This window comes from Poecilia reticulata, linkage group LG11 (genome assembly GCF_000633615.1).
Source record: "Poecilia reticulata strain Guanapo linkage group LG11, Guppy_female_1.0+MT, whole genome shotgun sequence".
Taxonomy (NCBI): Eukaryota; Metazoa; Chordata; class Actinopteri; order Cyprinodontiformes; family Poeciliidae; genus Poecilia; species Poecilia reticulata.
Window position 1 is genome coordinate 19,555,614 of NC_024341.1, and position 15,218 is coordinate 19,570,831.

General features: G+C 37.6%; 1 protein-coding gene across 4 annotated transcripts in view; it reads right to left on the reverse strand.

The window, feature by feature from the left end:
- LOC103472527 (glutamate receptor ionotropic, kainate 5-like) overlaps positions 1-15,218 on the reverse strand; it is a 219,298-nt gene that overhangs the window by 82,408 nt on the left and 121,672 nt on the right. For all 4 annotated transcript variants that reach the window (XR_001777105.1, XM_008422226.1, XM_017307584.1 and 1 more), the window contains exon 3: positions 13,189-13,347. Coding sequence is in view for 3 of the 4 variants with exons in the window: in XM_008422226.1 (XP_008420448.1) it covers positions 13,189-13,297 (109 nt within the window). In the remaining variant the exon portion in view is untranslated. The remainder of the gene's footprint in view (positions 1-13,188; positions 13,348-15,218) is intronic.

Here is a 15,218-nt window from a genome sequence, read left to right on the forward strand (position 1 = left end):
TATAGTTTCATATTATGATTATTAATTGGACTTAACACCTTCAAGAAGATGTGGGGGATTTGATCTGTGTTAAATATCTCATGACCTTTGAAAAGTCTTTTTGTACAGACATTTGATGTGTAATTACACAATTCTGTACTACCTATGCATCTTGGGCTTTCATAAAATCTCAAAATAATATTTCTTTCAAGCAGAATCTACTTGAACTTAGCTGTGCTGAAATGCTCCACCACTCATCAGACCTCAAATATTATATTTAAAATTAAATAAATCCCCCATCTTTCAAAGTTGTACATATGAGGATTAAAGTGAAAGAATTGCTTATTTTTTTATTGCAGCAGAACTCAAGCCTTGAAACCAGCAGRGATTTCAGTGATTAACTGGAGCTGGTGGTAGAGCCAGGGCTTAAGTCACATCCCATTTGTTTTTTCACAGTGCTCATCATAAATATTTGTGTGGAGGATCATAGAGCATGATGTCCTATAGGTGTCCTATACACATCATTTTTATTTTTAATCAACAGTTTTTTTTAAAACATTAACGAGTGGTTGTAAATCTCCTAAAGTCCCAGTCAGCTGATTTGTTTTACTCGTTTATAGCGATACATTAAAAGAACACCAGTATTTACTGGGAAGATACTGTCTGTCATCACAACTKTTAGGGTGACCCGAGTTTAACTCTGCTCATACCATTGCTAAGCTAACTTTGTATTAATGTTAGATACCTATGTTTTTACAGGTTTTATCTTAAACTAAACAGAAACATCCACATCTTAAACATAGAGCTCTAAAGATTTAAATCGATTGCATCTATAAGCCCACTAGTAGCTCCTAATGAGAATGATTCTTTCCTCTGGTCTAAGACAGAGTTCATGCAAAAAAAAAAACAAAAAAACAGTTATTTATGATCAAAGTCAAAACTTTCAGGATAGAAATACATAGAGTTGGTGAAGAGCAGCCACTGACACAAGTTTATTACTAAGAAAAACCTAAGATCACCGAGATCTTCTCCGTTCTCTGAGGATGAGCAAACATCTCCAATAGGCGTCGCTAATTCCAAGTGAAAGCTGGAATTTAGACGGGCAGGTTAATCGAGAGCTTTTCATGTCAACCCAGCTATTAGTGAAATGACTACTACAAATAGGTATGTGATAATATCCCTGACATCACTAACATATTATTTTGTTCTCATTTCTTCTTAAGCAGTGCATATCTTATACTGTGCAGGTCTTTGCAACAGATACAATTATTTAGAGTCCTCCAAAARCCAATATTCCCAATGAAGAGCCAACTTGGCTGTTACTATAGGAAACTGGCCAGTAGTGAATGAAATCAGAATTTGATTTAGAATGTATAATCGGTCTAAATATAGTACAGATTCAGTGGACCAATATTGCAAGGAGCAATCAATTTGGACACTTCTGTAAAACAAGGTGTCCTTTCACAGGGTATAAATATTTATAGTGTTAAAACACTCCTGCATCCTATGAGAAAAGACAGCATCAGATGAAGCATGATGCCAAACCAAAAATAGAATTAATGAACAAATAGCAGAGTAGAGTAGGAGCCTATGTAAAGCTGCAGCGTGTAAAACCCACTCATCATCGTCAAGCTTCCTACTACTAGAAACAGTAAAGTAAGAAGTACCCGCTGGCTGTGTACAGTAACACCTGCCATGTTTATTTTGGTTACACCCTCCCCACTGACTTGTCTGCTTTGCATGTTGAACCCGTGAGTGTGTGTTTCAGGAGTGGGCAGATGCAAAGGATGAGAGCACTCACAGATAGCAGATGGAGATGCAAAAGRATGTGACCCGTTTTTTCAATACATAGACAACATACYCAAAATGCWAAGGAAAATCCTACTTTATKTAAGCGTGTAAAGTTGTGCAAATGATTTGGTTCTATCAATTAAGACGCTGTTAAACAGAAAAACAAATTTCAAACAAAATACTTTTAGAATTTTTTTTTTTTTTGCTGTGCAACTTCACAGATCCAGTGGACATTAAGCTGGAAGAGACACACCAGAAAAAAAACTAAAAGTCAAGCGACTACTGTATCTCAATAACAAGCAGGACGTCTGCAGCTCAGGCATTTGTTCTGGATTTGATTTGTGTTTCTTGAATAATTAACGACTCTTGGAGTGAAGCGGCAGGCAATTTATCTTGTCCTTCCACTAAAGGACTGTTGTGGGTTTTTACCAGTTCAGGGGATTTCAAAGAAAGCCAGATGGTTCATGCTGAGTTTTCTCGTGTGCCTGGGAAAATTCCTTGAGTACAGAAAATAGACTTGGTATGAACTCCTGACTAACACTTTGTTTTTTGAGAACCTAACGAAACCCACACCTATAAGGAACAAAAGGACCCACAACTGTCAGGTGTACAGAAAGAGGAGCTTTCAAAGAGATCTCCTGCCAAGTGTCAGCTATAATTTTCAAATAATAGAAATACCAACAAAAGACACCACCAGTGAGTGCTTGAATGACAAAAATATACGACCTTACTGTAATTCTTGCAGCCTTAGAAAACAAACTCTGGCAGAATATGAGTCATCATCGAAAAAGYTTTATCCTGGTCATGATAAATCATGAGCCACAGCCTCGGCAAYGCCAGTTCTGAAAACCACTTGACAAGACTCTGTGCCATAATTAGCTGTCTACTTGACTACCATGTGTAAAAATGCAATAAGTGACTCAAAACTTTCCTCTTCAGCATCTACACTGCAAATCTCTCCTTCAACTCCCCAGGCTGTCATCTTCAGAAGTTTTTTGATAAGTCAGTAATAAGTGGTAAGTAAATTTCAGTTATACAGCAACTTTTATAGAAAATTATGAAGTGCTTCATGGGTAAAACAGCCTAAAAAACAGACAAAACACAATAATACAAAATAAAACATCAAGTTCATTAATTAAAAGTGTTTCTGTCTTCAGTCGCTTTTTAAAAGAGACAATGGRGTGAGGAAAACAAAAGGAGTGGAAGTGACTTACACCAACTTGGTGCAGCTGCCTGAAACATACAATCTCCATGAGTTTTAAATGGAGTGAATGGGGGTACCAATAAATTCTGACAAGCGGACACCAGTACATGGGAAAAAGAATGAGGTTCCAGCAGGTCAGGAATATACAAGGAGGCTGGAACCAGGAAATAGGCCCTAAAAGTGAAGATTAAAATGTTAAAATGATTCTAAAATTTACTGTCAAGTCCAGGACAAGAAGCTAAACCTGGAGTCATGTGTGATCTTCTGCCATGGTGGATGCTGCCTCAGACTGCAGGCAATGGACTTTTCAGACCAGTGGCAGCAGAACTACCTTCTGATCAAAATGAGGAAAACAAAGGAACTGGTTCCACAGATCCAGACCCACCACACTGACACCAGTGAACATCCAGGGAACTGACATTGAGATAATGGACTCTTATTGCTACCTTGGTATTCAGCTGAGCCATCAACGGKACTGAAGCAACATCACTGATTCTTTACAGGGCGGGTCAGAGMAGACTACCCGTTAGGAGGCTGAGCTCTCGTACAACCACAGTTTACCATTTTGGGCTCCCCAGACACCAAGTTTGAAACTAAGAGAGCGTATCTGCAATGTAATGGGATGAAAAATTCACATTGTTTTTATGCAGCTTATAAATCTGCCATATCAATATGAACATAAATCTATGAGAAACATTTACAACACCTCAGTGAATTATTGCTGCAAAAAATTATGGCAGTTCGAAAATTCACATCAATCAATCAAATTTAGTTGTGTTACACATTTCAGCAACAAAGCAGTTCAAAGTGCTTTATATCATAAAAACAGACAGAAAAAATACAAAGATATAGAACACAGTCAATACAATGTCTTGACTTTGTATTGAYAAGACATTGTATTSGCATTGTAAGGCATTGTAAGTGCAATCGTTACACAGCAAATTGTTGATTAATGTTTCATTTATCTTGTTTCAAAAGCAAACAGGTGGGTTTTTAGACTTGGTTTAAAAGGAACTCAGTGTTTCAGCCGTTTTCCAGAAGTTTGTTCCAGATTTGTGGTGCAAACTGGTGAGATGGACATATTAACATGCCTGGTGAGTGTTTGTTAAAGATCCTGCTTGATTTAAATGTTTTAAATGAAGCGTAAATAATTGCCACTAACCTGCCATCTCAAGCATAACTTTTTCAGATACACTGGTATTCTTATAGAAATCTCAAACAGAGTTTTGAGACTTACTTTTAGACCACAAGATATTCTTGATGACATTTGTTGAAGACCCACAGGGAGCTCAATAGAAAAGTTCAGTACTTTCCTCAGAAAGTCGCACACTTAGCAAAGAAAGAGGGAGTAAAAAAAAAAAAGAAGAAGAGGTTGAAGATGAATCGACAGACAAAAAATTCTCTTTAAGAAGTACAACAGTGTTGAGACACTATCTCTGTTTACACAGTACCCAATTCYTTCTCCGGTCACTGAGACCACAACCACATCAGCACTCAAACAACTCAAGAGATAACCTCAAAGTCTTTAAAATTCAATCTGTTATTAAAATGACTTTTYTTTTCTTTTTCCAGCAARTCATCACWATGTGACTGGATTCATGTTCCTACAATATAAATACATACACTGCAGCCAGTTAGAACTACTGGGAWGACAAACAAAGCAGAAAACAAGCAATCAGAGAAAGGTCAARCACTTGAACKCTATCCTTAAGGTTTTGGAGTGCAGTCAGTCTCCTGCCTCATTGTTTCTCAGTAATGTGAGAAGCACAGCCAGACCATCTTTATTTCTAGCTCACTGGTGCTCGTTAACAGGCTACCAGCGGGAGACGGAAAAAGCATGAATAAAAAGTGTGGGAGAAGAGCAGTGCTGGACCATTATCATCCATTATAATGAAAGGTGTGCAGGGACTTCTCAATTCTTATGAATATGCTTTTCAGAAGACACATTTTTCTGCCTAAGGTATTGCACTTGTGCAAGTATGGGAAGAAAGTAAAACAAAATAAGGTAMWAAGTTTAGTTTGCCTTCAGAATTTAGGAGATTGTGTGGATAAAAGTGTTATTTTTTTCTATAAATAAGGCAMATCAGCAAAGCTAAGCCTTGTCTTTTCAGTGCATATTTCTATTGAAAAGTGTGCAAGAAATTGAAARATTTAAACCTTCWGATAATCTGAATTTCTGTTGAATATGTACTTTAAGTTACATAGTTTAGTCATTCTATATTCACTGTCTGAACAAAACACTTCAACCTTCGTTAGGTTGTTAAAGAGTTGAAGGTTTGCTTAAGTTCTAGTGCTGTATGTATGTTGTGATAAGTCCACACTTAGATGACCGAGCTGCACAAAAAGTAGCAGATCATGAAAAAGAAGGTGTCATCGTACAAGCCAACTCAATGTTTTGGGCATTTGTGTCTATTTCAGCTCAATTTAAAAAYTGTGGTTTCTTCTTAAGGTGCTTTCACACCAGGATTGTCTGGGGAACTTGCAGTACTTCAGTTGGGCAAGGAGTGCCAAAAATTTCACATCATTACTTGGTTTAACTCGATTTTACACTACACTTTTGAAAGTGAACCAAACCRCCTGGACAAACATGCAGTTCTAACAACTGCAGATGCAGTTTGAGGCTCTATCACAAAAAGCTGYCCAGAATGAGAAGTAGGCGAGACAGAAAGCTATTGGGCATTTTGCAGAGAGGGTTATTGCAATATGGCGCTTCCTCCCTCCCTATCTCTATCGTTTTGGTTTGCAGATAGTCTGTTTGCTTCCTCACTTTATGACTCAACTATCAAGGTTTACTGGCAAGTGGACTGATATCCGTTTTCAGAAGAACTAGATTTTGCTTTTTTTGGTATGTGCCAGAGTTCTGCTAAATTATGGACATTGGCCCTTTAATCCGGAAATGCTCTTCAGATGATAGAAGGCAGACTGTACATATTTATACATATATACACATGCAAGACAGCAGACAGCAGAACAAAACAATCAAAAAGAGGACACACAACTAAGACCTAGCATGAGAAACTTGGTGCAACATCAACCAGCAGTAAAAATGACAATGTCACCAAGAAGTTAAACATATCATCTTTGTTCAACTCAAGGTGATGCATATATCATTTTAGTAACAAGATAGATGAATATGTCCAAACTATGACTGGCAGACTTATGTCCAAAAAGCTACAAAATCTGATTAAATCCCCTTTGTTCACATATGGCACATACAGTATCAGACTTGGAAAATATCTTTCATTTGCCAAAGGATGAGAGTTATTGAAGCGGTCAGACTAAATGATAAATTCGGTATTTCCATCTCCCCAAAAACACTTTACTTTGACATGGGCAATTTCCCGTGTGATAAATCGCAGTCATTTTGTGGATACAGCAGCAGCTCCACCAACATCAATGCATTTTCCCCTCCTATTCAGACCTCAAAAGATGAAAAACATAACTGAGTGTAAAAATATCGAACTTGTTTTTTTTTTTATGTTCTTGGAATTGAATGCATTTTTTTTTTTTTGCACGGTGCCAGTATTTCTTCAGTTACTAGGATTCCCCTATTGCTTCCACATCCCCGTTTGTTGAACCTGGTGGTGAAAACGCTTACCCCATTTAGCAGTTCTCTTTGTATTTTCCATATATTTCCTTCTGGTACCAAAACAAGATTCCTCCAAATTCAATATGAACTGATGTTGTTTGAATTTCGCTTCTTATCCCGTTAACAAAACATCTTCACTCCCTTCTTCCTCCCTGGTGGGACAGAAACCTCGTGTTGTTTTAATAAAACAAGACTGTTTAGATCAAGTCAAAGTGACAGACCCACAATTTACCCCGAGACATGATAAAATAACTCCTTTTATCAAGGCAAAAGGAGTGCTGCAGACTGATTTTATTTAACCCCTGGAGGCAGTGTACCTTCTCTAAAAATTGACTAGCAGGTTTTATTGTCACATCCTTCTACTGAGATTCATATTGTTGACAATACCTGTTATGAAAGTAGAAGTACGGACTCTGGAGGCTACAGTTAGCCCGACAGATTCAACAAGACAGGACAAAAAGATGAATAAAAACAACAGATTGCCCTGCTGGCCTGCAGTTAGGATTACAGCGCTGCTGCAATCCTCTGGTGGCCAGTGCCCTCTTGGAGGCAGACAGGATGGCTTTTCACTCATGTTTCTAAGAGCGTATCACCACAAGTTCATGTTTCTACAGATATATTGATTTTTTTCCAACTTTTCTGTCACAGGATCTTATTTACTTGGAGAAATGTGACACCAGAGTAGTTATTCTCCTTTAGGGAGTAAGCAAAGAGGTTCTGTCTGTCCGTCCCCCTTTATTCAAAAATACATTCTTATTCTGAATTTTTATTTTTTCACTTACTATCCAATCCCTATAGAGCTTACTATCATGGTCTTATTTTGATTCAGCATGTAATATACAGAGTAGAAAAAAATATCAGATCTCTACCCACCAGTGCTGCGTTGGTGGTGCATACCCACAATGCACTGCATGTTAATCCCCTTCCTGCTTTTGAGGTGRTCTTCCATCCGCTTGGCATTCACATATACATTCAAATTTCACCAGAGTTCACTTTAATGACCTAGACTTTGATTCATAGATCCCTAAACGAACTGAACTTTCAGTCAGTCTGACTTAACTTAAGCTAATTTTCAAGAGTATCTGGGTTCCCAAACCTGGTCGACACACATCCTAAAGGACTTGCAGCTGGAATTGTGCGGAAATCCATTATTGAACATTATTAGAAACATTGTATGCCTTTATTTCCGCTTCAAAATCGATGTGCTACCTTGCGTTTCTGTGTCACATGAAATAGTGCTGAAATACATTTAAGTTTAGTAGTTGAGCTGTGTGAACTCTTTTACAGGTCACTGTGGATATCCTGTCAGTAGGTTTTTATCTTCATATATGGTGAATGCACTGTCTAAATCAACAGCTCAGTGACAACTGCAGCTGTGATAATGGAGACTCCTGTTTCTCTGAACGCTAATTGGCACAGACACCTATTGATCTGTTAGCTGGTGCAGCAGCGCGGTCGGAGACCTGCAACGTAAACACACAGTTCCACTAATTATAGGAACCGTCTCTGATTTAATCTGGGTCATTTCTCTACATGACAATGAAACTGTGCATAAGTGATTAATTAGTAGATGGTACGTTGTTGCTCATAGTGTGTGCCGGTTAATGTCTTTTAGTGGTTTGTTGCCACAAATTAGATATAACATGGGGATTTGATGAAAACCCCCAGGCTATTAAAAACTGTCAGAGTGGAGGAATTCAATCAATATGATATTTGTATAGCATGGTGGTATTTTCAGACGTAGTGTTTACAGATACCTAAACATTAGGAATTTGTGGACTGTCATTTGCAGTCAATTTCGGAGTTTCTCAAAAAATCGGCTTTAACCGTCGCATCATCTACATTCATCAAAGGTTTTTATAAAGATCAAATTTCTAGTTATGTTCTGTAAATATCCAGAACATAAATAAACAAAGACTTCTTGCTGAAGTCTTTGTTTATTATCCCAAATTAAAGAAAAAGACTATACATGGCCTAATTTATTGGTCAACACCAGTGTTGGAGACAAGGACAGTTCTTCTGAGGCCGAATTTTAGAATTCAATAAATATTTCAGTATATTGTTTTTTATACAGCACAAAATGCAAAAAGTAATGATTGCTAAGATTACTGGCAAGTAATTTTTACCTAAAAGTAAGATACACTTGCTTCATTTGGACTTATTGTGTTGAAAGTCAGGCTGGTAGTTTGAAAACTATAAAGACTTCACTCCAGTTGTAAAACAGGAAAATAGTTTAACCCAATTTTATGCTACTCAGAATAAAAGATAATGGTGATTTTAAACCAAATGACTATCTATTCACCCATCAGTTTTCATCTGTCGGTAAGAATCAAAACATCAATTCCTAAATGTTATAAAAAAAACATTACAAATTTGCTAATTGCTTTTTTTTGCCAAAGTTATTTTGTATATTTTTTTTATGAATTCCTCTAAAAGGGAAAGTGCAATGCTAAAAGCCCAGTTTAGAAAATTGGTTTTTAGTGAAGTTATCTGCTATGTGCTGACAATAGTAGTCCGTCTTTTCTGTTGCAGTTCACTGAATCCTTTTGTGCTTGAGTGATTCATAGATTAGTGCTAAGAACCTTAACGAACAAAACATCCTCTTCCAATAGCCAACTACCGGACTGAAAAGAACCAAAAAAATGCCCTCTAAAACTCTGTCAGACACCAAAGGGAACAATTGATCTAGACCACTTTAAACAATTACAGAGAGAGATTAAAGAAAAGTCTGGATTCTTATCAGCAAAACAATATAATGGCAGCCTCAAGATTTATGCATGAGAATATAAAAGCACCTAAAAGATACATAAAATCTGAAAATAATAAACACGTCCCTACTGCTGCTTTTGTTAACGAAACCATTACCTAGCAACCAAGAAGGTCTTAGAATAAAAGTGTCTCCTTGTTACTGCTTGATGTTTGGTTACCTGCCACAACATCAGCTAAATCTGGCTTCCAGCATAAACCACAACAGGAGTCCTTCAATTACTGAAACACTTTGACACAGCCTTTTTTGATTTTCCACCCACTGAGTAATTAACCTTGAAATTTTGCTCAAAGCTCAGAGTATTGGAGTGCAACCAAAGTAAATTTTTCTACACCTGATGAGAGAAATGCAATGGAAACAAAGGAGCAATAACTCTGACAAAGTTATCTTTTAGTTTAGTTTTGAGAGAAAAACTCAAAGATCTTGTTTTATTAATGTACAGCCAAATCCAATCTGCTCTGTTTGAATCTGTTATTCCTCTAACTGCTCACTGAAATAAACACCACATAATATATGTGAGGCATTTACTCTTACTTTAAGTCTAGTCACAGTTGTTCTTGCATCAAGATATAAATATGGTCTTCAGAAAGTAAAATTGCAGATAAATACAAAGACAAGAATAGAGAGAGAGACAGTGAACTGAGGTACATTAAACTCTACTAGATTACACAATTATGACAAAGTCTACACAGATGTAATGCTGTGAAAAACATTTGTTCCTTTGCACATTTATTCAACTTTATAATTTTTTGTGGCATTTAAGCTTCTTCAAAATAAAACATGTTTCAACATTCTCATCTGTTCTTGACATGGCTCAGATCAGAGCAACATTCTGTTTAACCAATTACCTGATTATATAGAGCTGCTGGTGATCATGTCTAGGTGTCCCCAAAAAAAAAAAAAAAAGTGGTTATTCATATTTGGTGCTTGATTAAACAAGTCCACATTTTCACCAGGACTATGTTGATTTAACTTCTCTGTAATATTATCTGTGAAGGTTAGCTTTTGGTTTCCGCTTCATTTTCTGAAGATGCCTGAAATTCCATGAAAAAGAGCCATACCACACACATAATGCGTCAGCTGAGAGCGAGCGTTTAGCACTCAGCTTGTATTAAAGGAGGAGTGAAAGGTGAGCCGTGACAAACCACCGCGTGACCTGATTCCCATGGCAGCATGTATGTAAGTGGCCGACAGTCTTCCAAGTTTAAAGCAGAAGGGATTTGAACATGAGGTCATCAAGGTTGGGATTAGAACAGGTGAAAGATCCTATCAGAGAGCAGGAGTGCTGAACRTTTAAGTTCAATATTAAGGCCCTGCTTTTATGAAAGTTACTCTTCTACCATTGAGGATGAGAAATAAAAGGTCATGACCCCAGAAATCCACTCTGGTCCTGGAACGGTAAAGGGAAGTCGCCATATATTTTTCTGCTGGAGTTTATTTCTTTTTGCAAATTATCCAACACGGGCTGAAAAAATAAATGTGAAAGGAACACGAAAAAGAAGCACAAATCCAAATGGAGGCCATGGGGATTTTTAAATACAGAAACAAAGCCGTGTTTGTGTGAGAGGAATCAAAATGGGAGGGATACACCAGTGGCAAAACAGAACAACTGTAATGAGTAGAAGAGGGTGGAATAATCAGAGGTGATCCAGAGGACATGCATATTTTTATCAGCAAAATCCAGTTAAAAAGATGAGAGAAAAGCAAGACGGCAGCTATCAAACATTTTGGTAATCAAATAATCCTAATGAATAGTCCCTCAATGAATTGAGTAATCTGACATCCATATGCTGTGCCAGGCAATCTGAAATCTGTTTTSCGCCAATTTAGATCTACAATAACTGCAGACTGTCCCTTTTCCCCGACCACGACATGCCGTCATTTCCCACCATTCAGCCAATTCTGTGCTTGTTTTTTTATTTTTTTTTATGGAAGGTTGACCTGGAATTAAAACTAACGCAAATGTCTAAAAATGATGACTTGAGACTAAGAATGCATCCAGAATTTGAATCTGGCGATGCGATCCCTTTATATCAGATTGATTTAATCATATTTTTCTGTGTATCCTCATGCAGCTGTGCTACAGGAGACATTTAACCCTCACCTGCAATCACTTTGAATAATCTCTAAACCCTTTTATTCACAGAGGGTTCTCTCAATTTTTCTGGCTGGTGTTGACCTGTACTGTCATGTCCTGGAAACCACCACATGCCTACACATCGAAAGACGAACAACAGCCAGCTAAGCTGACGACAGACGTGGATAAAAACAACCAGATGCTTTCACTTTTGTTCTTGATGATTTTACCAGTGCAATTCTCTCAAATGAATTAGCAAARGAGATACCATTATGTAAAGCATTTCACCACAGACACAAACACACAGGACTAGTATTACACAGCCTCAAGAGAAGCATAGTGTGCAGTTCTGATCACTGTTTGCTTCGTTAAGAAATGGATAAAGCAGACGTAACYGAGCTGTTTTGGCTTTGCAGATCCAAGTGTTTTTGAAACTTCAGTCAATGAACTGAAGTTTTTCTCATTTTAGCCTACATTCAGTTCATGATGGTTCAGATGCTGCAACTGTTTGCTGTTGTATTAGTAATAATTGACTTTTTTCTATGGGCCATCCCATTCATTTCAAGAACACATCCACCTRCAAATCACTTCTATATGGAGGTGCTTTATTTGGTTTACTGAATAAACAAACACATCTGAATAAAAAAGGATGAAATACCTCCTGAGCATGTTAGAAAGTTTAGCAAATGCCTGGTCATTAATCATTCATCTGATTCAGAAGGGTTGGAGTTYCTGACCATCACTGTAGAGTACGATTGCTTCTCTTTTAGTTGATATAGTTAGAATGTTATGGCTTTCAGAGTGTTTTTGTCCAAATTTTCTTTGTAGTTCCCCATCTTCTTGTTCATTTTTGTAGTTCTATGAYATAAAGCGTCAACGAGATATTAACACACAGATTCCTTCAAATCCCTTAAAATACTAAAACCACAGTTAAAAGTTGGATTTCAAAATGTATACTTGCGTTTTTTTCACAGAAACTGACTAATTTGACCAAGCAGTGATGACTGTTCATTTACAAAATATTGTCAATCATCCTATTCTGAGGCAGAAATAACATCCCACATACAGAAGATCAGCTCTGACACTGTGCCAGCCCTCCTTATGAAGCTTAAGCTCCTTTTTGTCCTACAAACTGCTTGAGCACAGAACAACTGATGCCATCCTGGAGGTCTTAAAGCGTTTGTTATARGCTTCCTTTAGGTGGAATGTCAGTAGAATAGGTGGTATTTTCTTTCAGATATMTCTTCTCTTTTATATTTACAAAGGGTAAAGTTCATAGGTGTCTACGAAGTACTTTAATAGCATGTGCTTAACCTCTATGCCACCACAGCACCCCCAGAAGAATGCTTTTTATCAGGTATAGTCAGTTCCCATTGTTAATTGAACCCTTGGAGGTATGCAGTGATGCAGATTGTCACATATTTAAKCAACAAGATAAAAATYACCCATTTTTAATACCACATCTTTCCTCAGGTTTTGCTGGATCATAAAACATCCAACCACCTGCATCTGATATCTCCTATTAACTGCTGGTACACCTTACTWTTCAATCCCATCTTTTAATTTGACATAAAAACAATAAATCTTTGTCAAACTAAACTATCCTTTCTTTCTTCAAACAAAAAGAATTTCGGTGCATAAATCTCAATAAAGAATGATCAGCAAAGTTACAACGTTTATGTAAAATTGTGATTGAGTAATTAGCAGTGAGGAGAGTTTTGATCAAAGGTTCTTCTTGCATAAAGACACTGTTGAAACCAAACATTTGTTGCTGTACTCACCCATCCGGACGGCAGATAGAGTGTTGACCTGGCTGAAGAAGAGAGGTGCCATAGTCAGCAGCAGGACGACAACATAAATCGACAGCAGCAGTGCTGGCAGAGCCGGCATCTTCCACTGCTCCTCATGGAGAATGGTCTGCTGGCTGCCTGTACCGCCACCTTCAAGACAAATGGAAGCGCCATTACTACCGATTACTCATATATATCATATATGCTAGCACTGTGGCAAGTCACGTATTATTTAAGCAGTGATGTCACCCACTTTATTGAACAGAATTGGATATTAACAAGGATGGTACAAAATTTGCTGCTCGGTTGAAAACTTCACACATGCTTGACTCACAAAAATAAGTTAAATGTCAGATAAAAGGGTAAAAAGGTGTAAAAAAATTGTCAAAATGGAAAACAGTTGATAGTTGCCTTTTTTTGTACATAATAATACATAAAAGTTTTTCTCACTATCTGACATTAAGACAGATGAAGGTTTTTAGTTTTATAATTTCTCTTTGCTAAGTGCCAGGATAAGAAGGTGTTTGGTAATTTTCTTCAAAGATAGGAATTTAAATACATCTGTTTGACTTCTGGTAATATCTAATTAAAAAATAATGACTTAGGTCAAATGTTTGGGTATCCTTCCACGGGACCCTCCATAAGATTTTCTGAAGTTATTGCCCATTTCTAATAGTCTAAAAGAACCAAATTCTTTTAGACTATTAGGTGGAATGTTGAGACTGAGATCCGAACTTTGTGATGGTCACTCCAAAATATTTACATTGTCCTTCTTAGGCCACTTTGTAGCAAAGCTGACATAATGCTTACAGTCATTTGGAGGACCTAGTTGTGCCTAAGCATTAATTTACCCGTTGATGCATTAAGATGTTTGCACAAGCGGAACAAGTCAGCGTCGGGCCGGGGGGCCAATGACCGGGTCCCTCACATGTATCACCTGCGCTGCTGGAAACTGTTGAGCTGGGGGTGGGGTTAAGCGCGTCTCTTGTTTCATTTTTAGCCAGGAAAAACATTGGCTAAACCGTGAGTCAAACAGTCACTGGGACTGAGTACTATATATTCCATTGAGGGCAAGTAACTTTAACATTACATACACCTTTCTGAACAGGCGAGGGCGCACTTTCTCCGTCTTTAATTAAAGCGACTTGAAAACATTCCTCCCTCCCTGGCACCTCCAGACCCGGGCCCCCATGGGCACCCATCCGGCCTGGGTCAGGGGGCAAATATTTATTTATTTTTTTTACCTAACTATAATGGTATAATAACCCTTGTGTTGGTAACCCAATTTTGGGTMAATTTAACCAATTTAAACAAGTTAATTGGTTAACTTGTTTAAGTTAACCAATTAACATAAACAATGGATTAGTTGCCATGACCCAATGTGCTGGGTCAAACCATCAACCCAACCCAATTGGGTTAAAACAACCCAGCGTTGGGTCGGTCCATATTTGACCCTGCGCTGGGTTACGAATTGGGTTATTTTTAACCCAGCACTTTTTACTGTGTGTGCATTGATTGTAGACAGAAGCCCCATAACATAAATCAAACACGAATTAAAGGTCAGACAGTGGAGACAGTAGAAAACTACAAATATCTAGGGACTATTCTGGATGATAAGTTAAAATGTACCTTCAATTCAGACAATCAACAAAAAAAAGGGTCAGCAAAGATTATTTTGTCTGTGGGTCTAACAGGGAGAACGAGTTTCCTGGCTCTGGGCATGCGCGGCTCACAATAAACGAGCTCTTGCCAGAGATACATTGTTACGACTCGCTTCCTCTGTGATCCACAGGACAGGTAGTATAAACKGCAACTTTTATGGGCCATTTGAGATGTTCTGAAAATTTATAATGATTAGTCAATGTTGTGTTTGTATTTCGTAGTGTTTTAGTATTTTTATTTCTCTTAAAAATGTACTTATTTTTKGTATGCTTGATCTCTTTTATAACCTCTGTAACGGTTATAACTGCCCAAAGTTAATGATTAAGAGAACCGTTTTAACTGACGGACGTTGGTGTTTA